The sequence below is a fragment of the Periplaneta americana genome, chromosome 16, assembly GCF_040183065.1.
Source record: "Periplaneta americana isolate PAMFEO1 chromosome 16, P.americana_PAMFEO1_priV1, whole genome shotgun sequence".
NCBI lineage: Eukaryota > Metazoa > Arthropoda > Insecta > Blattodea > Blattidae > Periplaneta > Periplaneta americana.
The window spans coordinates 179550624-179575948 of record NC_091132.1 but is presented as its reverse complement, the minus strand read 5'-3'; the positions used below and the strand labels follow the sequence as shown (position 1 = coordinate 179575948).

Genomic DNA, 25325 nt, shown 5'->3' with positions numbered 1-25325 from the left:
CCATATTTTAACAGTAATTTTAGCATGCTTAGAGTTGGTTCAGCGGGACACTTTTCCACTCAACAGATGCGCGCTTGCATCTAGTATGTTTATATGCAAAAAAGTGAATTTAAAAAAAAAGTGGAGTTGGGCCCTTTTTCTAATGACCTATTCATTTTCATTACAATTTAAACAACAAAATAATTATATTCGTTACGGATAAATATCTCAGACCAGATGCTGATTCTCATTTTGATTTGGATAAAAAAGTATGGACTCATTGACAGAAGATATTTGATAAGACTAGTCTACAAATTTTAACTTTGAAAATTGTGCCGAAATGAAACATTGTTACTATCCACATATTTGCCATGCTGAATCCAAAAATGGAAGCCATTTTTCAGCACCACCCTCAGATTTTTAGTTATTACCCTTATGACACATCTGAAAAGTTGGATACTATCTAAGCAGTTCCACATTTTTAATATCTAATGCAGAATGTATAATCATTGTCTCCCACTAATATAGTGGTGTTAGTACTAAAAATAAAGTATCCTATATGTTGTAATGATGTAAACGGCTACTTACATTTACGTAGTGGAAGGCAGGCATCGCTTTAAAACACTTTTTTGTGTATGTTGTAGTATTCTCTCTTTGTATGAACCAGCAGTAGTCACTCATCACAGATGGATCCCATCTCCTTTATAACGCTGTTCCATCAGTAAAATGTCTTGATGAAAGCGGTCCCTTTATTTGTCATGCACTGCGCCCAAGTTTTTAGGGAAAATATCTAAATGAGAATGCAAGAAGTGAATTTGACAGACATCCTGTATCCAAAATTCTTATAATTTTGAAAAAGATTCTGAACTAGTTCGCCTTTATTTTCTTCCTTCTTGTTGCCGAGGAACCCATTCACAACACTTTTATATGACTCCTAAGCTGCACTTTCGTTTGGAGTTAATTTTTTCTAAAAAAACAAAATTGGTCACCCATTACTTTTTCAATCTGAGGTCCAATGAATATTCCTTCTTTTAACTTTGTATCACTCAAACCAGGGAATATTCTTCGTAGATATTTGAAACCTTCGCCTGTTGTGTCCATACCTTACACAAAGTTCTTCATGAGCCCTAATTTAATGTGTAAAGGATGGAGATATATTTTTTTGTGGGTCAACTAAAGGTTTAAATTTTACATTATGTTTCCCAGGAGTGAAATCTTCTCTTCTTGGCCATTCCTTGACTATATAGTGATATTGAGTATCTCGGGTGTCCCAAAGGCACAGGAAAAAGGATATTTAGTGAATCCATTCTGCATTCCATGTAGAAGACATTAAGATCCTGCAAACATGCCAACAATGGTTCTCATATTTTAATGGCTTCAAGAATACGACACATTTCTTTGTATGTTTCTTTCATTGCTGCACTGTATGCTACAGATGTGGAGGGAAGTTTATTGCCATTGTGTAACAAAACGGCTTTCAGACTAATTTTAGAAGCATCTATAAATAACGCCACTCTTCTGCATTATGTGTAATATCTAGTTTTGATCAGTCCATTTACATCGCTGCATGCAGAAACTCCAGAATCTGTGACTATGAAAAATGGTAATAGATCCTTATTTATGTTTTTAAATACTGAAACATTAGCATCTTTATCCAGCACCTTCCATTCCTGAAGACGAGATCCCAGAAACTCAGTCAGCTGTTTAGTTAAGTACAAACCACGTATACCAATCATTGAGTTCCATTTATGTTATTAAATGCAGCTTTTCTTCTCTCTCTTCATCTGGAATGTAGACGTCATCTCTTGATGTAGAGGGCTGCACATCATCATTGACGTTATGTCAGATTCCGATTCTTCTTGCTATGTAGAGGGTGGAATGGGAACAGGTAAATTTTCTCCGTGGGGTATTGGTCATATAGCTGATGGGAGATTAGGATACTGAATGAGTCTCTTATTTTTTTAAGAAAATCCAGTAACACTGATTAAGCAGAAATAACAATCATCTTAGTGGTTTTTTGTTCACACCATACCATTGGTTCGGAAAGTTTTTACAACTACGCCTTTGCTTCTTCATTTCATTTCACACAGAACAGCTCACACTACTAACAAAACCTCTACACTCGAACTAAACAAAGTACAGACTGTCTCTGTTTTCATTACCAGGTACCCTATAAGTCTATCTTACCTTTCAAGTATCAACAAACCTTGATTCAGATGTGTCAAGTGAAGAGGGACTTGGTATAATGGATAGAAACCAAAGAAGCGCTACATGTATACTTGGTATTGAAAAATGGGTATAAATTCTATATTTGCAACATTAAATTATTGAAATTTATTTCATGTGTACGTATGCATACATCAAAATTAAACATAGGCACCTGTGGCTTCCACCAATTTCCTCAAGCGGCCAGTAATGGAATCCACAATCTTCTGGAGAAAGTTGAGTGGGGCATTGGTGATAATGCCCAAAATCTGTGCTTCAAATTCTCTATCGTCTCTGGACGGATTGTGGCATTCCTTCTTTTCTCCGTATGGCACCATCTCGAACGAAAACAACGGAATTCCACACTTCATAGCGAGTAGCAATCTGCGCTCTCTTGCGAACAAATAGGTGATCGACCATCTTTGCTATTGTTGTGTGAACCGCCCCTCACGGCCACCATCTATACTATGGACGAGGAAAAGTTCATACTCTATTTAATGATCTATATGTATACACAATTTTCATTATGGTTCCATCGATATTAAAAATTCTACAGCCAATTAATAATACCTAGTTACTTCCCGCCCGCACTGTATTTATAGCTATCCATAAAATATAACATTGTTGCAGTGCTCAGAAACCTGACGTGATGGAAAAAATCTGATTACATATTCGTAATCAGCGCATCAGACTTGGTAATAATCAGCATTCTGTTTGTCGGCACAAAAAATGTTGTAGACTAGTGTAATTTTTCATCTGCAGTGTTAACTAATCTTTCAGATTCAAACAAGTTAAATCTGATCAATTATGTATCTGATTCTGTTTAAGGTTGTATAAGTGAAATTACTGGCCTACATAATTATGAAATTGCTTTAGTTACTCTCAATGCTCCACATATAGCCCTGTAGGAACGTAATGAAATATATACTAGACATTTACCTGCCACTAGAAGAGAGAACCTATAGCTCAATATGGGCCTGTTTAGACATTCCTAACTCTATGTAATACCGGTAACTATGTTAAAGCCGAAAATCGACCTAAAAATAATTATGTTAGTGACTTTTTTTTTCCTCGACTCTCTTCTTCTCAAATACGTGAGAGGGTTTTGGAAGGTAATATTCTCACACACGCTTTAAGCTAAAAAATAAATAATTGTCGCAAAAATCCAAAATGAAAAATTATGTTTGTGCAAAATACGAAGTTCCTGTAAAATATTCTAAATAATTGTACAAAAGAGATTAAATTAGTCAGATTTATAGAAACAAAGATATATTGGAGTTTTATTACTTTAAGTCCATATTACCACACTCTAGATGTGCTTATGCAAGCAAATCATTTGATGTAGGTGTGTATAGAATCGATTACTGCAGAATTTACATCACATCAAAATACGTTATTTTATGCGCACTCTAAACATTCAAATTCCTTCCCAGTAGGCTCTTCAAGATTTATTATTAGCATAGAGCTAACTGTTTTTACTGAAAGACGGTTCCTAATTACAGTTTTTACAAGATTTATGCAACTAAATCCTCGCTCACAGTTTACGAATTACGATGGAATTACTGCATATAAGTCAATTAGAAGACATTTTTCACTTTATTCGTTAACTTACATGAACTGTATCAACTTTTTGAAATCCATTCTTGAATAAATATTACTCAATATTTTCTTGAACATTGCCCGTGCCATTAGCATTTCATTTACATTCAAATTCTCCAGAACTGATTAGTTGAAACATCTCTGATTTCATTTTCTCCATTTCCATCTTCGTTTCTGAAGTCCAATGTGGTTGTCGCATTTTTGCACATTTACATTCAAATTCCGTTGCATTTTTAGAAGTCGAGTAGCAAAATGCGAGAAATGCGACTGTGGCTTAAGGCGTGCTGTCACATTACAGCAAGCTGTGGAGCAAGTTTGAACTATGAACTTTCCTATAAAAACAGACAAACTGTCAAATTCGTACCGCAGTGCACTATTCTCTGCTTCTACTGCTAATGGCAACAGAAACTTAACATTTTATTAAGAGAAGTTTTCCTTCCTCCTAAACACCCATTTGCAATGTTAATTAGAAGGAGAGAGAGATGCGATTCAAGAGTGTCAATATTGCGAAGTAAAACTTCGCGTTCTTGGCAGAATTTATATACAACCGTGGACGAATTTGGTTGAATGAGTGGGAAACGGGAGGAAAAGCTTTAAAATGCACGGTTGAAGGTGTGCTTGCATGGGAGTTTGGGGCTGAGAAAAACTGAATATGTGTTCAAGCCTGTTAGCCACTTTTCTCTCTCTGGTTTCGGTCCTCCACTGAAAGTAATTTTGAATTTGAAAAGCCGGAAATGGACGTAACCTAATAGCTAGTACATAAAAGGGGCAGAGAGACACGTTAGAGCAGTTGATTTAATTATCAAAAGAACAAACGCGAAAGGTGTTAGTTGTACATTGTTCTTACACAGTGCTAGTGGAGTCCAGTAAACTTGCTCATATGACAAGTGTGATGTTCGAAGACTGACCCAAGACCTCCAGAAGAAACACCTGGATTTTGTACGTCTGAAATGTAAAAGTCCCCTGTGCGAATAAAGTGGGGTAACGTCGCTCATGTAATAGGGTAATGCACGAAGCTAAGCCAGACTATCATTGTGGAAAATTGTCTGCAATATTAACGGAATCCCCATGGGCAAAGGAATGTAGGTCCGTGGCCCATTTCTTTAAGGGCTCATCCCGATAATCCTCTTAGCGGCTAAGGAAATCCTCTGGCAGGACGAATTTGTATACTGCTATTGTGTATCCAGTTTATAATGTTGGCATTACTGGGCATAGGTATCCAGAAACCTATGTGTCACGGTCTTCTATGTGAATTGCTATCCAGCTAGCTTAGTTATCTTTTCTAGAAGATACTTTTAGGTTTCTATATATTTGCTGCATCGAGCTAATTATTCTGTGCTAATTTTGGCCTTACCTATTGCTTAAGATTACGGCCCAAAGCAGGTATGTAAATGTAAATATTTCAGTGAATAGTTGGCAATATACCGTTCCATTGTATTCCGCAAAAGACATGAGTAAACGACATCCACAAACATAACTGATGACTTTCAATTCGTTGTGCTCTATATCGGCTTGCACTAGAGACATGTATTTCTTTAATTCGGCAAATGTTTTCACTTATCTCTTATGACATATAGTCGATTCTTTTTACCGATTGTATGTTGTATTGTGACATTCTTTTTATATGTATGTGGAACTTGGGTCTCATGAATACTACTCTCCACAATAATTATAAGCAGTACCTGAATGTTGATAGAGAATGTTTTACTCTGATTACGCAGGAAGGAACGAATATTTCGTATACCGGTACTCATGACGTCATCTTATTTACTCGGAAATAGAAACGAAATTACACTCCTGATCTCCTCACCCCCAACTCTGCATCACTTCGTCTTCTATCTGTCACATCTTATATATTATATATTACTCAAAATATCACTTATTTCACACAAAATTTATATTTTATCTACATTAAATCGACTGCAATGCATATTATATGTTCAAATTACTTACTTAGGTAGGCCTAATTGTTTTCGTGAATTATTGACCTGCTGAAATGTGTGCTGAGGTGTGTGATTTGAATGGACACTCTCTTTATTTTCATAACCATTTGTATCTCTTACTTTATATATACATATATATATATATATATATATATATTCCTTACTGACATGTAACATGACTAATTCATACACCTCGCTCACTTTGCTATTTACATCACTTCACTAATTAATTTAATATCTTTACACTATATTCTTACACTTTACACAATTTAAGCGACTCATACACTTATCTTCCATTGTTCTACACTGTGTCTTTCATGTCCTTTCTTTTCTTTTTCCACTTCGTCTATTTCCTACTTTACTCGTCTGACAGTATTTAGTAGACATCTGTGTTTTGTTCAAAACGCCCGATCGAATTCAGTGGAACAAATCATATATAGAACTTAGACAGAAACACTATCGTGAAATCATCGACTTTATTTGTTAGACAACTACCGTATCTTATCCCTAGTATCACATGCTCTTCTGTGCTGATGTACACATTCGTTTGTATTTTTGTGGTAACTTTTGTATGTTGTGGCGCACACAGAAATACACACACTGCGGAGATATGGACTTATTATTGCCAAGCTTGTAAGCTTATCTGAATACTTCCAATTCTGCATATTAACTAATGTTATATCATTTCATTTTCCAGTCGTAATGGACGTGATCAAGATGGAACCTGGGTCTGACTCAATGGGTATACAGACAAGTGGTATCGCAGATATAGAAGAGAAGAAGCCTTTATCTGAGGTATATTGAGAGCAATTACTATTTATTTTCTAAATGCGTCATTTATGACTAGGGAGCGCATTCCTTTGTAATTAATTGTTTTTCTTGCACGAGATGAAACACAACTGAAAAAAGTTGAAAATTATGGACGTGAAGTTCCAAACGGAATTTTATTTCACCTATATCACGTATTGTCTCAAAATCATGTGATTACTTACATTCAGAAAATATATTACAAACCCAAAAATGTTGAATTTTTCTTACTAGCATTGATTTTAGGAGGAACTTTTAAGCAATTGAAAACTAAATCAATAATAGCTCAATTAAAATAACCTTAACCTTTATATTGCATTGTAGTTCCTTGTGATCATACAGGCAACATAATATCATACAGTAAAATATATTCTTTTCCTAGTATCTGCTCCGTTACGAGAGTTTTCAGATAAACTATTTTACCGTTTTTTTTTTCGAATAGGTACACGTCAGTTCGAAGACATCAGTGCTAATGAAAATGTGGACGGACTTTATAAATATTCACTGAGTTTTCGTGAACAACTTTATATGATGTATTGTCTAATTATTTTGTTCTTTATTTGCAGGAAGGAAATTTATTAGATTTGGACGTCACTAAAATAAAAACTGAATGTATAGACCACGGATATGACGTGAAATCAGAGATGACATTTGAGGAAACTGCAGTCCCAATTGTCTTTCCGGTGCTGAAGAGCGAACCTGAGGTGAGAGCAGTGTGTGAAGTTTGTTGGTCGCTAGTTCTCTCTATCTTATTTACTGGCTGGTGTGGCTGTGCAGTAAAGTGACCAGCGAATGTATTAGTTGCTCTCATTCTTTGAATTTCGTCATGCTGTAGACATTACTAAATCTTTTCCGCCTCATTTTTGGCATAGAGACTGCGAACTGAGTGTTCGGTGATTCATATTAATCTTCATGTTTTCATGGCCAGTTAGAATTTTTACCTTGCCAATTTGTAACTTAATTATTTTACTAATCCTGTTCAGTTTATTTGAATCATATACGTACTTGCTGGTAATACACTGGAGTGAAAATGGATGCTCACCTCCTTCATAAAATGTTCCCACTACTGACTTCACTCTAAAGTTTGGATGAGTTGTGGTAATTTTTACTCCCTGACAGCTGTGAGCATCTCAGGACATCGTGCGACACTCGTCATTTGCACTTTCACTTGTCACAGTGAAGTGCAAATGTATTAAGTACACGATATATCATACAAAATGAAATCAATTCCGTTTGTAATATTTTGCACTTATTTCCAAATCATGTTTCTGGCAACAATTCTTATATTGTATACTGCATTGGTAGAATCTATATTCAAATCTCTGGAGTATATAAACTGCCACGCATTTTTTTCATGTATTACTGTTGTCCTATGTGTCTGTTTTACATGAACTTCTGCTACAGGAAGAGTTTTGTGAGTTGGATCAAGTGGAGGAGGCCAAACTGGAAGTAACAGCAGAAGAGAATGAAGTCTTAACCGAGAGGTGAGTGTAATATACGAGTCCCTAGTTTTTTGCTGGTTTTAGTGCTTTATTTAAATAATGACAACATAAAAATATCCAAAGGCCCATTCACAATGAAAATTAAACATGAGCATAACGTAAGCATAAAACCTTGTGTCCATGTTATTTAGTGAAAGCATTCACAATGAATTACATAAGCATGAACTTAATCTTAATCATAAGACATTTCAGAGGCGTATACTGGTTAAAGGGTTTGGGCTACCGCTGACCCTATTATTACACAAAATATATCTAACAATTACTTTAATTTTAATTGCTATGGTAAAACTAATAATACAAAATTATTACATTATGTTATATTATAAACTTTTTCTTTTTGGTAGCCCGCAAAATACGCCCCTTAATACATGAAAGTTTGCAAACTCCAAACTTTCATGCTTATGTTTATGCGATTTGGAAACAGTACACAAGCGGAAAGCGTGTTTTCACTTTTTGTTTAACATCTCATGGGCTTTGCCTACAGGCAATATTTTGATCTATTGGCCGTGACGATAGCTAGGCGCGCAACATGGATTCATATTACGAAAAGTTGATTATTTTACATCTCCGTTTCTTTGATTTCAAATATTGAAAGCCATATACTGATGCCATTGTAGTTATTAGAAACATAAATTGAATAACTACATCGTCAGTCATTGTGCAATTCTCCATTTTTATGTAATAGATTCTGTAGTTTTGTTGATTCGGTATGTTTGTTTCCACACACTTATTATGTTTACGTTATGTTTAATTTTCATTGTTAATGGGCCTTGGCTACTTAAATTTGTGGCAATGTTTATGCGCTTATGTTAATGTTTACGTTATGTTTAATTTTCATTGTGATTGAGCCTTTATAGTTTCTACGTGATTATTTTTTATATGAAAACTTCAGTTTACGTTGTGGACATAAATGGCATGAATGATATCATATCCTATCTCTATCACGAACACCTGCCCTACCGCTACTTTACCACTCCTACAACTGCCAACTAGTGGAGCTGATGTTGCTGCTGTTAGAGAAAATACCAAGGCATAGACCTGCCTTCAACTTTTCACCTTTAATGGAGAACAGTTCACTGACCAATTTCTTTGACTAATGGAATGTACTCAGGAAATAAGTTCCCGTTGTTTTCTCTGGTTTGATCCGGCAGTTCTAGTAGACTTTTCTGTATAGCTTTGAAGGAAGTGAGTCCTACTTCTCTGCAGCATGTCCATCACAGATCCTCAGTTCAAAAAAAAAGTAAAAATAAAATTTACGTGGATTTCAAATTTTGGATTTAGAAAATTACTGTTATTATTATTATTATTTTTGTTGTTATTAGTGTTATTATTATTATTACTACTATTATTACTATTATTATTACTATTATTATTATTAATATTATTATTATTATTATTGTTATTGTTATTATTATTATTATTGTTATTATTATTATTATTGTTATTGTTATTGTTATTATTATTATTGTTATTGTTATTATTATTATTGTTATTATTATTATTATTATTGTTATTATTAGGGTTATTATTATTATTACTACTATTATTACTATTATTATTATTATTATTATTATTATTATTATTATTATTATTATGTTCAATTTTTAATTCCGTAATACTTTTGTGTGTATAGTGCTCTGCTATTTGTCCGTGTCTGTTGATGAGGTTATTAATATAATAAGAATAAGAATAGCCAGTTACGTCCTATTAAATGTAAGGTCTTCCCTAGGGGGTAAGTCTTTAGTAACTCATGTGGTGAGTTATTCCGTGTAAGGGATATGTCTCAGAATATGGCAGTTGCTTTGCCACAATCCGTAAAGTTTTGCTTCACCAACTAACTGACTTCCTAATACCTGCCCACGCAGAATGGTAGGCCTAAATATTTTGTTTCAGTTTTGACACTTTGTGAATCATTTCACTAACACATGGACGCTTCTATGACTTAATGTTGTAATAAGTACAAAAATGAAGATAAATACGTTATTATTATTATTATTATTTTTTTTTATTTTTATTATTACTACTACTACTGGTACAATTATTTTTATTGTTATTATAATTACTATCTTTTTATTATTACCATTAATCTGATGGCGAGAACATTGCTTATGATTCATTGTCCCATTGCACCCATCATCTTTTTAATCGTCTCTTTCTAGTATGTCAGCTCCTTTGTTGGTTTTGGCATGTATGTAGATGTAGATGTTGTCTGTCCTTGTCTTCTTTGGAATTGCATAAGATGCAGGTTGGTTCTGGCAGTATTCCAAAGTGGTGAAGATATTTCCCGAGGCAAAGATGATCAGTGCTGAGGTAGAAAGTTGCAACTCGTGTTCTCTCTGATCACTCCGCTGTGTTCAGGACTACAGTGGTCCGACGGTTATGCTGCATTCCTAGTTCCTCTACGTTATTATTTGCGTTTACTGTTTCTTTTTTAGAACAATGCGGTGTTTTTTTAATGATTAAACCAGAGAAGGTGCATAGCAGGGAATAGACCGCACTTTGTTTTAAATCTGCACGACTTTAACGGTATAATTAGTGCCTTGTTCACAATTTGTGCACCTGAAATAATCAAAGTTGTGCTTTATTTCGAACAGATGCTTGTTCGTTTTTTAGCGCCGTGTTTTTTACCTCGTGCATTCTGTATGTTTCTGCATTCCCCTGTATCCCAGTAAGGCGTGCGTTGCACTAAGCTGCCAACATTGTGATGTGTGACTTCCCCACTCCATCATAACCTTAAATGGAGCATTGCTGACATTTTGTGTACTTGCAACACTCACAGCTGTACACCTATAATTTAATACTCGTTCTTTCTGGGTTGTCGGACAATCCTCACGTATTACAAATAACAGCTTACTCTTAGGTTTTGCGTTTTGTAAGAAGAACGTTTCTGCATTATTCATAAAATATTCACACATTACTTGTGTAAATATATTACTTCTGTAAACATTACTTCTGTAATATTAGATTTGATCTAATCCTAAAATGAAAACATTTTTTTTTTTCTATTTTCTGCATAATATTGTAATATTCATTTCTGCAGAATTTTTCCTTTTCATAAAAGGACTATTATAATTTCCGATTTGTGTTAGGGATTTAATTCAGTCATTCTTTTGCAGCATTTTAGATTATCGCTTTAAAGAGAAAATAAATGCTGTAATTGAATTTCGAAACAGAAAAAATGTATTAAAATGTTCGAGGGATGTATTATTAATATCGTATATTGTATAGAATAAAAATAATAGCAGGAAACAAAATCCTTAAGCAAAAATCAGTAAGTTGAGCTTCGTGCCATATTTCCAGTAGCTCCATCTATCTGACAGCATGCTCTTCGCCATGTTATATCTCTTACGTGTTTTCTCCTGGCTTAATGACTGGACCAAAACTTCCTTACCTAGTTTATATTCATTCCAGTTTCCAAGAATTTGGCAGTGGCTAGAGATCCGTTGCAGTGGGATTATTTTACCTTGTGATTTGTCCTGATGGAGGTTCTGTTGATAGATATATATTTCTATAGAAGCAGGACGAGTAGCATTAGTGATTAAAGTGGATAGCAATTTCTGGGTCTGAGATACCTACAGACTTTCTGAATTTACCTTGTTAAATGTGTTCCCCCTTTCGATATGTTAAACGTTAAGCATCTGTACTATTGTGTACATGATCATCATTATTATTGATACTATTATTATTATTATTATTATTATTATTATTATTATTATTATTACTGTTATTGGTACCATAGTTGTTTATGTAATTGTATTAATTGTATCACTGTCTTGGACTTCTATTGTCCAGTGTCTGTTGTCCTGCACATAAATAAAAATAATTACATGAAAAATTATTGTTATTACTATCATTATTGGTGTTATGATAATTATAATTACTATTACTTTTAGTTTTTTAAAGATAATCTGTACAAACGTAACTGAAAGATGAAAGTCCATTATCGGTTTCTAGTATATTACTGTGCTTTTGGCGCATATATTTCTTCATTGAGAGTCTACACATTCTCTCCACTAATAACACTTATAAATGTTAGTGTTGCAGCTAGCCGTAATAGTGGAATTGCAAAATTCTGCGAAAATATTCCTGAAGAGGCCGAGGGCAAGAAATACGATTGTGACATTTGCGGAATGTCTTTTGTCGACCTTGCAAGACTCAAAGGACATTACCTCGAACACAAATGTAACAAGCAATTGAATTGCGGTCTGTGTGGTAAGTGTTTTTCCCGATCGGGTGATTTCAAAAAGCATTCACGCGTTCACTCAAGCGAGAAACCATTCAGTTGTGACATTTGTGGAAAGTGTTTTGCAAGATCTGGATATCTGAGAGTTCATTTAGCGGTGCACAGTGGCGAGAAGCCATTCTGTTGTCACGTGTGTGGGAAGTGCTTTTCATACTCCGGCAATCTCAATTCTCATTCACGCGTACACACAAAGGAGAGGCCATTCAGTTGTAACGTTTGTGGAAAGTGCTTTTCAGGGTCCAACGATCTCAAGAGGCATTCACGCGTGCACACAAACGAGAGGCCATTCGGTTGTGACGTGTGTGGAAAGAGTTTTTTGCAATTGGGAAGTCTCGAGACACATTCACGCGTGCACACGGGCGCGAAACCATTCCGGTGTGCTGTGTGTGGGAAGTGCTTTTCACACCCGAACTCTCTCCAGAGGCATTCACTCGTGCACACAGGCGCGAAACCAATCAGGTGTGATGTGTGTTTGAAGTGCTTTTCACACCCGAATTCTCTCAAGAGGCATTCACTCGTGCACACGGGCGCGAAGTCATTCAGGTGTGATGTGTGTTTGAAGTGCTTTTCATACCCGTCCTCTCTCAAGAGGCATTCACTCGTGCACACGAACAAGAGGTCATGACGTGTGTGGAAAGTGTTTTTCAACTTCATCAAACTGTAAAACACATTTAGTGATACACAGTTGAGAAGCCATTAAGTTGTGATGTGGTTGGGAAATGTTTTGGACGTCCGGTTAATCTCCAGATGCTTTGTCGTGAAAAACCGTTCAGTTGTGATGTGTTTGCAATGGATTTTTCGCGCTCGGAAAACCTTAATGTGTATTCACGTATGCATACATAAGAGATACTCTTCAGCTCTCGTTTGTGTTGAATGCGTTTTTATGGCCCGCACATCTTAATATACTCTCATTTGTGTACTTAATTATATTTTATAATAAATATTTAATCTACTTTATTCACTGTATTGTTTTATTATGTTAGCTTTAATTTGTACTTCAGCAAGATAATCTTTCTTTGTTCTTAACGTTTATAATAGATTGTCTAGGTTTTTAATCAGGTAATCTTTTATTACTTTGACTTATATAGTAATTGTAAATTTAACATAAATTGTAATTATAATTTTAATTGTATTGTTAATACTATAGTTGTAATCCTCAGCTAGGTGTTAAGATTAGGCTTGATGGCATTATTTCTACCAGATTAAATAAATCATTATATAGTATACTATACTGTTCATATGCCAAAAGCCATATGATGGATCTTGTGTGGAAGGTGTTTTTATGCTAATTCGTATCTCAAATGGTGTTTACGCTTACTTCCTGGCAAGAAGCGAGTGAATTTTCAAGTTTTGGCTTAAATTTGTTCAACAGGGGAAGTGTGAAATGCGAAGCTGCAGAAGCTCGTTATCCTCCTCACTTATGGAATGAGTTCGGAGCAGCTAGGTCAAGTGAACCACGCAAATTAACACAGAAGGATGGCACAACCGCTTCCAGAACATTGCTTGTAAGAAACATCCCACTGTATACAGAGGGGTTGGGGACAACTCGCCTCAGAAAATTGGCCACAGAGGAAACTAGCCACATAATTGAAATTTGTATCAAAGACAATTACCCAAACATTAAAATTCATATGAAAGGGAATTGGCCATATGCTAAAATTCGCTACAACTTGTAATATATGAAGGCAATACTCAAATTCGCAACAATTTATCTGTAGTAATGTCACGAGAGGTCTGAGATCAGACCTCGAGTGACATTTATTAGGACTATTTCGTGAATAAAATAAAAATTTAAATAATATATCCCTAAAATTCGATCACAAAATGTTAATAATTGTATATTAACAAATACTTAACCTATTCAGACATCGTGAAGTTGAAATACTCGTAGATGAATATCGATTATTGCAATAAAGAAATTCGATGTTATTATTCAGTAATGCCAATTGCGAAAAGCGAAATACTGGTTTAACAATGTTAATTAAATGTACTGCACTTTTCTATTATTATTATTATTATTATTATTATTATTATTATAGCAAATATATTTTCATTATCTGCTGAAATCATAATTTAATTTAACAGTAACAGTGGGGACAGCTATATACCAATGCTTATGTATTCACAGCGAGACATGTTGCTACACATTGAACCCATCTCTGTATAGACAGGCCTAATTAAAACACGAATTTTATTACGCCATACGAAGGGCAGTTTGATCAAAGACATTGTTACTATGCAAGGTCTTTGAGTTTGATATGCGATGATGTTACATAAATTTGAACGTCTATTAATTGTTTAATTTCAATACAAATGTTATAGGCTACAATTTAATAGGTTATGTTAGGCCTACCTGTGGAAGCAGGGCCAATGTCAGCTGTGCCTTGTTTCGACCGTAATCTTACAATCAGTGTTACACGAAAGCATTTTTATAGCTCGACAAACGCATTCTCGTTGTAGCGTGTAACGGAACTAAAGCTGCATCTACACAATTCAATATTCCAATCGCGTATGCGTGCAATCTGGGAAGAATATTGAAAGAATCAAGTTTAAAAGGTACGTTCAATTAAGATGCATAAAGATTTTGTGTCTACATGGTGCGCCGTTTTGAAAGTGGTCTTCACTGCGTAAATATATTAATTAATATTAAATATCAATCTTGCATTCATTGCTTTAAAGTTGAAAGAAAAGTTTAACCGTGTAGTTGCAGCTTAATGTATTCATGATCATCAATTTAAGGCTAAACAGTTGGCGACAACGACTAAACAAAAGAACGACCATGCGATAAATTGATAGCGATAAATCTAGCTGCAGAAATTATCGCAAAGTCTGACCGTGATTGGTTGGAATTCAGAATTTCACTTCATTGGTCGAAAATGCAATGACGTCATATAAACGAAATAGTCATATATATTTCTGTGGTAACACAACACAAATCTAGAAGCTGTAAACTAATTCTGAATTATGCCGAAAGAAATTCGCTTCATAAAATTTGAAATAGGTTCTGACGAATTAATATATCTTGGCTACATGTACACGAGACTTAGAGAAACTAAGAATGGAGTTGTTAGGCATTGTTACATGCGTGGCGGGTGTAATGCAACTGTCGTTATCAGAAGATGGAAGCAGTGTCGTCAAAGAACCGTCTGAACACAATCATTCTGCAGACTGTGGAAGGATTAAGGCAAAGGAATGTGTAGAGAACATGAAGGCAAGGGCGGGACTTCCCGAGAATCAAACCATCTATTAGAAAAACTGTGCACTGTGTCAGGAAGCTGTACCTACCACCTGAACCTAGGAATATCGACGAACTGAACGTTATAGCCGACAGATACACTAAGACCGTATTTAGAACCGGGGATCAACGTGAAAATTATCATATTTGCTACTATTTCACATTTTAATAAAATGTTACGGTCCCATTTTTGGGTAATGAGCGGACTTTTATGTCCGCTCCTCAATCATGCCGCAACCACAGTCTACTACATACAGTCGCGAAGCTTGTGATTTTTTGGAAATCTCGTGATTAGCGGTTAGCAATTAGACACAATAGACTGTCCACGGTCGACTTTGGACTGAATCGTATTTCCATCGAGTGCTAGCTCTTTGCGTATTTCACATTGATGCTTGTGAAATGTTCGTTATTGGTTGTAATGAAAATGTTAATGGCTAAAATAAAATAATTGGAATAATAATATTTTACTAGAGACGTAGAAAAATTAAGTTTGTTTTAATGAAATTTATTGATCACCTTTTAATTTCAATTCTTGTGGGATTTTTATTGCTTAGGCCTACTTTTTTTTCAAAGGTTATGTTTTTAATTACAGCTGTTAATTTTGTTGTTATTTTTATTTGTTACTTTATTAGAGACGTAGAAAAAGTCTGTTACAATAAAATTTATTGATCACGTTTTATTTCCAATTCTGGTGCGATTATTATTGCTTAACCTCAACTACGTAAGCCTACACTACAAGCACCGGTACACGTAAGTTAATCCATTAATTCATATTTCCATTATTATTGTTGTAAAAGGAAATGCAAATTAATATTTATTGGTTTCATAGTTAATTATCGCTATAACCATGAATGAGTGAAGCGATTATAGTAATTTTCAGTTCGTTTTGCACAAACAAAAATAATATTAACCTATTTCTTGCAGGTATCTTCGAGTTTATGGTGGAATTTAATATGCTTCATTAAAATAATAAATTAACTTAATGCATTTAATATTTCAATAATGGAAGGAAGGTGTTAATTTTTCCAAAAGAACACGACAACGAAAGTGTAACATATTTTGTCGGCTGCTAGGAGAGAGATCTGCGATGATGAGGCGATAGTAGCGATCCTAGTGGTGGGCACCTACCCATGTTTGCATTTTTACTACATATTGAGCTTCGCGACTGTATATAGTAGACTGTGCTGCTACTTTACATTATACATGTCAATGTACAAGGGGAATGGATGCCAGTAGTAATGAGGCTGATGGAACGGAAACCTGGGGAGGTGTATGACACTCTTTCGAGTATTGAAACGAGAAGTAGGGCGACGTTTTGAAAATCAATTAAACCCAAGATTCATATCTATTGCTTACCAAGTAACTGTTATAAACGTAATCAAAAGTGAATTTGACGGGGTTAAGTTACCTGGTTTTCTTTTTCACTTAGCCCAGTTTTTCTGGAGACGGCTTCAGACCGAAGGATTGGTGCATCAATATAATGTTGAAGAAAATTCAGAATTGAGGCACAGTTCCACTCACTCGTAGTGAATTGTCCCAGTTACAAATTGTGCGGAAGCGTATACAGACACATCCATTATTTAAAGAATGAGTAATCCGATGCAGACAGAATGATCTAGGATTTGGATCTAGGACGAAGAGTCAAATAGGACAAGAAGGAAAATATAAAAGCTTAAATATAAGGCTGCAAAATATTTCACAAAAATATGATGAATTCAAAGACGAAGGACGTGTATTTCAATATTTGTGTGCCTGTGGTTACAACATTCAAATCTGAATAAATCCATCGTCTTAGACGCTTAGGAAATCCTTAGGCAGGATGAATTTATATACAGGTATTGTGAAACCAATTTATAATGTTCACATTACAGGTCATAACTACGAGCTGAGACACCTAGTGACAAGAATGGCTGTACATGGTTTTCATCACAAAGTCTGCAGCAGTGCACACTACCACTCACCAGATGGAAGCTGCGTGTGTCTATTGTGCAAGATATCCTGTGAAAGATACCATATCCTATAGTGCACCGAAAGAACGAAATCTTTGATTTCATACAGTGAAGACAGCGCCCGTAGGGAAAAGCCCTAAAACTCTTTCCTTTGCACGAATGTGGGCTTTCTCTTCTTTATTATTACTAGGCATAGGTATCCAGAAACCTACGTGTCACGGTCTTCTATGTGAATTGCTATCCAGCTTGCTTAGTTATTCTTTCTAGAAGATTGCTTTAGGTCTCTATATATTTGCTGTATAGAGCTAAATGTTCTGTGCTAAATTTGGTTTTACCTAGTGCTTAAGATTTACGGCCCAAAGCAGGTATGTAAATGTAAATATTTCAGTGCACAGTGGGCAATATACCGTTCCATTGTATTCCGCAAAAGTTCGTAGTAAACGACATCCAAAAACTTTCTTCATGTTTTCCAATGTGTTGTACTCTATATCGGATTGCACTAGAGACATGTATTTCTTTCTTTGCGTGGTATTATGTATAATGTATTTCGGCAAATGTTTTCACTTATCTCGTATGACATACAGTTGATTCTTGCTTACCGATTGTATGTTGTATTGTCACATTCTTTTTACAGTATTTGAACTTGCGTCTTATGAATACTACTCTCCACATTAATAATTATAAGCAGTATCTGAAAGTTGAGAGAGAATGTTTTACTCTGATATCGCAATATCTTTCCCACCTGATGCTATATTCCTAACTCTCATTTTTCTCAGTCCTTACTGATATATAACATGACTAATTCATACACCTCGCTCACTTTGCTATTTACAACACTTCACTTATTAATTTAATACCTTTACACTATATTATTACACTTTACATAATTTAAGCGACTCATACACTTATCTTCCATTGTTCTACACTGTGACTTTCATGTCCTTTGTTTTCTTTTTTCACTTCGTCTATTTCCTACTTCACTCGTCCGACACTATTTAGTAGACATCTATCTGCATTTTGTTGAAAACGCCCGATCCGATCCATTGGAACAAATCATATATAGAACTTAGAGACAAACTCTATCGTGAAATGTTCGACTTTATTTGTCAGACAACTACTGTATCTTATCCCTAGTTTCACATGCTGATCTGTGTTGATGTACACATTCGTTTGTATTTTTGTGGTAACTTTTGTGTGTTGTGGCGCGCACAGAAATACACACACCACGCAGATGTGGACTTATTATTGCGAAGCTAGTAAGACCAGCGAATATGGATTATAAAGAATGGACACTTCGCGTCGGTACCTTTGATGTAGCCGGACCGATTTCAATGACCTTCAAGCCACCTAGAGCGTGAGATTCTGCTTTCTCCCTATAGTTGGCGCTGACATCACACCAGCTAGCAGTCGACACAGCGGAAATATAACACATATAATTAATACATCTAGGTACATTATGTACCCAAATAAAATAAATTGGATCCATAAAATAATAAATCCGTCATTAACTGTAATGTCTAGACTCTGGAGTTCCTTTATAATGACAGTTGAGACGTTGACCCCAACAACAATTAAAAAATGTAATGATTTGATAGCGTTGAAAATGGAAAAACAAAACTTTTATGATGAGAAGTAAAACCATATACCTATATTATATTATATACAAATATTAAACGAATTCGATAAGTAATTTTATAATGTATTATATTATTTTATAATATAATTTATTATATCTGAAATATAAAAAAAATATTATTACAACTAGTTTGTCACTGAGAAATAAGGAAAAGCTGTTAACTTGAATTTATTTGAAGCAAAGCGTTACTGGATTATGCAATAAGGTAGGCGATATTTGGATCCTGTGTGTCAACTCTATACTCAATTATTATCTTAGCGTATGCTTGATTACACTAACCTCTAGCGCTTGAAAGTGGAACTAACCGCTGGCGCACAGAGAAACAAAACGCAGGAAAATTCGCTCAGTGTCCATTCTTTATAATCCCTATTCGCTGGTAAGACTATCTGCGTATTTCACATTCTGCACATTAACTTATGTTACTTAATTTTATTTTTCAGTCGTAATGGACGTGATCAAGATGGAGCCTGGGTCCGACCCACTGGGTATACAGACAAGTGGTATCGCAGATATAGAAGAGAAGAAGCCTTTATCTGAGGTATATTGAGGGCAATTACTGTTTATTTTCATTTTCTAAATGCGTTATTTATAACTAGAAAGCGCGTTCCTTTGTAATTAACTATTTTTTCTTCCACGAGTTGAAACACAACTAAAATAGTTGAAAATTGTGAATGTGAATTTCCAAACGGATTTTTATTTCACTTAAAACAAACATACTCACAAAATGGTGGGAATACTTAAATTCAAGAAATATATTAGAAAAAAATAACATCGAAGTTTATTATTTTTTCTTTTACTTCCATGGATTTTTAGAAGAGGATTTAGGTAATTTAATGCTGCATCAATAATAGGTTATTTAGAATAACATTAACATTTATATTTTGTGGTGGATCCTTCTTATCATACAGCTAATATATTCCTTTACTCATATATGCTGCGATAGGACGCTTTTCAGATAATTTATTTCACTGTTGGTTTTGGAATAGCTAGATGTACATTTGTTGACATCAGTATTAATAAAAATGTGGACGGACTTTATAAACAGTCACGGGTTTTCGTGTACAACGTTCATAGGTACTATTTTGTCTAAATATTTTGTAATTTTTGTTACAGGAAGGAAATTTATTAGATTTGGACGTCACTAAAATAAAAACTGAATGTATAGACCACAGGTATGACATTAAATCGGAGATAGTATTTGAGGAATCTGCAGTGCCAATTGACTTTCCCATGCTGAAGAGTGAAGCTGAGGTGAGTGCAGTCTATGAAGTGTGTTGGTCGGTAGTTCTCTCTCTGATACTTTCTGGCTGATGTAGCTGCTACAGTCATCCCAGTGATAACTTTTACCCTATCCAATTTTTAAGTTAATTGTTTTACTAGCACTGTTTAGTTTATTTGAATCATGTACCGTACTTGCTGGTAATCCATTTGCGTCAAAATGGATGCCCACATCCTTCACAAAATATTTCCATTACTGACTTTACGTTAAAGATTGGATGAGTTGTACATTTTTACTGCCTGATTTTTATGTATTATTGTGCTCTGTGTCTGTTTTACATAATCTTCTCCTACAGGAACAGTTTTGTGAGTTGGATCAAGTGAAGGAGGTCAAACTGGAAGTAACAGCAGAGGAGAATGAAGTCTCAACTGAGAGGTGAGCGTAATATACGAGTCCCTAGTTTGTTGTTGGTTTTACTGCTTTATTTAAATAATGACAACATAAACATGATTATTTTATTTAATATATAAAACTCCAGTTTACGTTGCGTATATAAATGGCATGAATGGTAATATATTCTATCACTATCACGAACACCTGCCCTACTGCGACGGTCAGCGTGTCTGGCCGCGAAACCAGGTTGCCCGGGTTCGAATCCCGGTGGGGGCAAGTTACCTGGTTGAGGTTTTTTCCAGGGCTTTCCCTCAACACAATACGAGCAAATGCTGGGTAACATTCGGTGCTGGACCCTGGACTCATTTCACCGGCATTATTACCTTCATTTCATTCATACGCTAAATAACATAGATGTTGATACAGCGTCGTAAAATAACCCAGTAAAATAATAAAAATAAAAATTATCTATCACAGGTCCCGAGTTATAACAAAGAAATTAGAAAATCTACGTGGATTTCAATTTTTGGATTTAGAAATTTTATATTATTATTATTATTATTATTATTATTATTATTATTATTATTATTATTATTGCTGCTACTATTATTATTATTATTTTATATTAATATTATTACTATTATTATTTTTTATATTATTACTATTAATACTACTATTATTATTATTATTATTATTATTTTTATTTCGTATTTTAATATTATTATTATTATTATTATTATTATTATTGTTATTATTATTATTATTATTATTGTTATAATTATTTCTTATTTTAATATTATTATTATTATTATTACTATTATTATTATATTATTATTATTATTATTATTGCTGCTATTATTATTATTTTATATTAATATTATTACTATTATTATTTTTTATATTATTACTATTAATACTACTATTATTATTATTATTATTATTATTATTATTATTTTTATTTCGTATTTTAATATTATTATTATTATTATTATTATTATTGTTATTATTATTATTATTATTATTGTTATAATTATTTCTTATTTTAATATTATTATTATTATTATTATTGCTGCTACTATTATTATTATTATTTTATATTAATATTATTACTATTATTATTTTTTATATTATTACTATTAATACTACTATTATTATTATTATTATTATTATTATTATTATTATTATTATTATTATTTTTATTTCGTATTTTAATATTATTATTATTATTATTATTATTATTTCTATTACTACTATTAGTATTATAATGATACTATTATTATTATTGTTATTATTATTATTATTGTTATAATTATTTCTTATTTTAATATTATTATTATTATTATTATTATTATTACTATTATTATTATTATTGTTGTTCGGAATAGGACTGATTCTCTGGCACGACCACAGCAAAGGAATAAGTTTTTGAGATTTGGCACTTGGAACATAACTAGTCTTTATAGAACAGGAGGGGTAACATTAGTAGCTAAAGAACTAGCTAGATATAGAATAGACTTCGTGGGAGTACAAGAGGTTAGGTTAGATGAGAATGGCATATCAGAAATAGGAGATTCCTTGTTGTATTATGGGGAAGGAAACAATAATCACCAATTAGGAACAGGATTCTTTGTTCATAAAAGAATAAAATCAGCAGTAAAAAGGTCGAATTTATCAGTGACAGGTTATCATATTTAGTACAGTTGGGACTTTCGTTCTGTGCCGGTGAGAATCTTGTGGTTGCTAGCCATTGAGCCTACACTCTCGCGCATGCGCAGAATATGGCAAGTGGCCAGTCTCGCAGAAAGCCTGGGCTGTGTAACATCGTCCTGCCACGTGCATGATAATTGCTGTTTGTTAGTTTAGTTAGTTCATATTCATATTGTTTATTTATTATCGTGGCAAATTGCAGTTGTGTGTATTTGTGTAGACTAAAATGCATCCTATTCAGTCTAAACTTGGCGCAAAAACACTGCATAGCCGAACTCGGGAAGTTGTGAACAATATACATTCTTTCATGAAGAGTGAAGAGCTTCTGGAGACTTTTTAATACCGCTGAAAAAGGTGCAAGAACGAGTGAGTGCACCGACTAAAGTGCCCGAAAGAACAATAAGAAAGATAATTAAAGAAGGGAAACAGTGTGAGGAAGAAGCGACCTCTTTTAGAACGCCCGGTAAAGTTCATCGTGTACCGAAACGCATCACAGATGTTGATGATTTTGATAAAAGAGTTATACGACAGACAATTTATAATTTTTATATAAATGACAAAACAGTGCCCACTGTCAGTAAACTGCTACCTAAACTAAAAGATGCCATAAACTTTAACGGCGGTAGTACAAGTTTAAAGATCATTTTACGTGATATGGGGTTTAAATGGAAGAAGACAAAAAATAATAAAGCGGTATTACAGGAAAGGCATGATATTCGAGAACAGCGCGTATCATATTTACGCGCAATAAAGAAATACAGAGAAGAAGGTAGGCCTCTAATATACGAGGATGAAACGTATATTCATAGCACACATACAAGACCAAAAAATTGGAGTGATGACGAAACCTCAGGTTTACTGGCGCCTATTTCGAAAGGACCTAGGCTTATTATTGTTCATGCTGTGGGTCGAGCGGGTTTTGTACCTGGCGCATTTCTGATGTTTAAATCGAACAGGAAAACTGGAGACTACCATCATGAAATGAATGCCAACAATTACCAGAAGTGGATAACGGAAAAGTTGATTCCGAATTTGCCCCCTAGATCTGTTTTTATAATAGATAACGCACCTTACCATAACGTGCAGTTGCATAAAGCTCCCTCAAGTAATTCAAAGAAAAGTGATATGCAGGACTGGCTTCGAAGAAACAATGTGCAGTTTCAGGAAAATATGCTGAAAGTGGAGCTTTATGGGCTCATTAAAACACTTAAGCCACTTCATAAAACTTACGTGATTGACAATCTCTTAGCTATGAATGGACACTGTGTACTCTGATTGCCGCCGTATTCACCTGAGCTAAATCCATTGGAATTGTTTTGGGCAGATATCAAGCAGTGGGTAGCCGGTCAAAACACAACTTTTAAATTAGAGCAAGTGATGAAATTGTGCCAACAACGGGTTGATGACATCAGTGTAGAAAAATGGGAAAAAGTATGTGAACATGTTGAAAAAATCGAAGATGAATATATTGAACAGGAAGGAATTATGGAAAATGTAATTGAAAGCTTCATAATTACGGGCGGAGACAGCAGTAGTGAAAGCGACGACGATGAAGATGATGATCACGACGACAATGGTGGTGATATATCTGGTATCGAAAGTTTGTCTGATGAATAGATTGCGTCTGTTTCTCTTCATTGCCATATAATTGAACCATGGATATCATTTTATGTTTATAATCAATTTGTATTTATTCTGACTATTACACTTTTACTACGTCATACTACTTTTGACCAATAAAACGGTGCGAAAAAACGTATTTCAACCAATCATGGCTGCTTATCGCACAATTTTATCGCGTCCCTAGCATTTGTTTAATTTTATCGCGTCCCTAGCATTTGTTTCTTTGTTTGCCAATATTTCAAACTGCACTGGTCTGGACTTAAAAAGACAGAAAATTACAAACCACTTCAGTCGATGCACAGCAGTTTCAAATATGACTCGCATTGGCATTCAATAACAAGAATTAATAAGGATCACTGGTCATACCTATGCATCTTCCCTGAAACCCTATTTACAAATAAATGAAGAGCACCATTCAGAAATCCTGAATAAGTTGAGGAATACACCATGTACATCAATGAGTTCACTTCTTTTACCCACTCGTCCAATATAACATCAACTGAACCACCAACCACTACAACACTCAAATTTGAAAATTGTACTTTCAGTAATTGTTTCCTTTAAAATTATTCACGTTTATTTTTTATTTCATCATCGTTAATTAAAACTTTTCTTGTTTATTTAATCATCCCTAATTAAAACTTTTCTAACACATGTTTATATTATTTTGGTTATGTTATAGCTTCTGCTATATGATATTATGGATAGTCACGTATCAGAGATTATTTAATACTAAGATTTATTGAAAATCATCTGTCAAGTGACGTTGATTACTGGGATTCGGATGATTGAAGTGGAATGGAAATGTTTTAATGAAAACGAAACTGAATCAACAAAGCCTTCTTGACTAGTATTCGTCTACAGAATTGAGTGAAGATTCCATAGTTGGCACAATTGCCATCTAGCGTAATGGTGCACAAATACTTTTGAAGACAGTTGTATTTTCGTAAGTCAATTAATATTTTATTGTATTGGAGTACTTTGTTACTTCTAATCTTTATATACTTTCTTCTAATCGTGTAATAGTCAATTAAATCCCACTCGAGTTTTGATTTTCTCTAGATAAATCAAAACCTCTAGTGAGATTACTGTTGATAACATGTGTGATGTGATAAGTGACACTGGACAACTGTGAGTGGTATTTGCCATTCATCGCACATCCTGGAACCAACTGCGCATGATGATGTCACTACACGCTGCAGATCCCAGCCGAGGCGGTAAGTCACGTGTTTCTATAAACTCACTCTGTTGCTCAAGTAACCAAGCACACCGGCACAGAACGACC

At 34.3% G+C, this 25325-nt stretch overlaps 2 protein-coding genes across 8 annotated transcripts in view; both read left to right on the top strand.

The window, feature by feature from the left end:
* Nucleotides 1–5044: 5044 nt before the first annotated feature.
* Nucleotides 5045–13235, top strand: LOC138692098 (gastrula zinc finger protein XlCGF26.1-like). 2 transcript variants are annotated; one of them, XM_069815042.1, is made up of 5 exons: nucleotides 5045–5166; nucleotides 6424–6521; nucleotides 7100–7237; nucleotides 7938–8017; nucleotides 12080–13235. In XM_069815042.1, exons 2-5 carry the CDS (start codon nucleotides 6429–6431, stop codon nucleotides 12081–12083), a joined length of 315 nt encoding a protein of 104 aa, XP_069671143.1. In that variant the 5' UTR covers nucleotides 5045–5166; nucleotides 6424–6428; the 3' UTR covers nucleotides 12084–13235. The 2 variants fall into 2 exon arrangements, with proteins under 2 accessions (XP_069671143.1, XP_069671142.1); XM_069815041.1 differs by having other exon boundaries at nucleotides 12072–13235.
* Nucleotides 13236–17420: 4185 nt separating this feature from the next.
* Nucleotides 17421–25325, top strand: part of LOC138692094 (zinc finger protein 235-like) — a 35168-nt gene continuing 27263 nt past the window's right edge. Inside the window, exons 1-4 of one of the 6 annotated variants that reach the window (XM_069815033.1) lie at nucleotides 17421–17827; nucleotides 19539–19636; nucleotides 20212–20349; nucleotides 20673–20752. In XM_069815033.1, the coding sequence (XP_069671134.1) occupies nucleotides 19544–19636; nucleotides 20212–20349; nucleotides 20673–20752 (311 nt within the window). In that variant the 5' untranslated portion in view covers nucleotides 17421–17827; nucleotides 19539–19543. Of the gene's footprint in view, nucleotides 17828–19538; nucleotides 19637–20211; nucleotides 20350–20672; nucleotides 20753–25325 lie in introns of those variants that run through there. The other 5 variants (XM_069815030.1, XR_011330008.1, XM_069815032.1 and 2 more) reach the window with 5 other exon arrangements.

What these genes read in the sequence shown, in the direction of transcription:
- LOC138692098 (XM_069815041.1), top strand. Translation starts at nt 6,429, where the DNA reads ATGGACGTGATCAAGATGGAACCTGGGTCTGACTCAATGGGTATACAG. An exon ending in AGAAGAAGCCTTTATCTGAG is followed by an intron (nt 6,522 to 7,099) that starts GTATATTGAGAG and finishes CTTTATTTGCAG; the next exon opens with GAAGGAAATTTATTAGATTT. An exon ending in TGCTGAAGAGCGAACCTGAG is followed by an intron (nt 7,238 to 7,937) that starts GTGAGAGCAGTG and finishes CTTCTGCTACAG; the next exon opens with GAAGAGTTTTGTGAGTTGGA.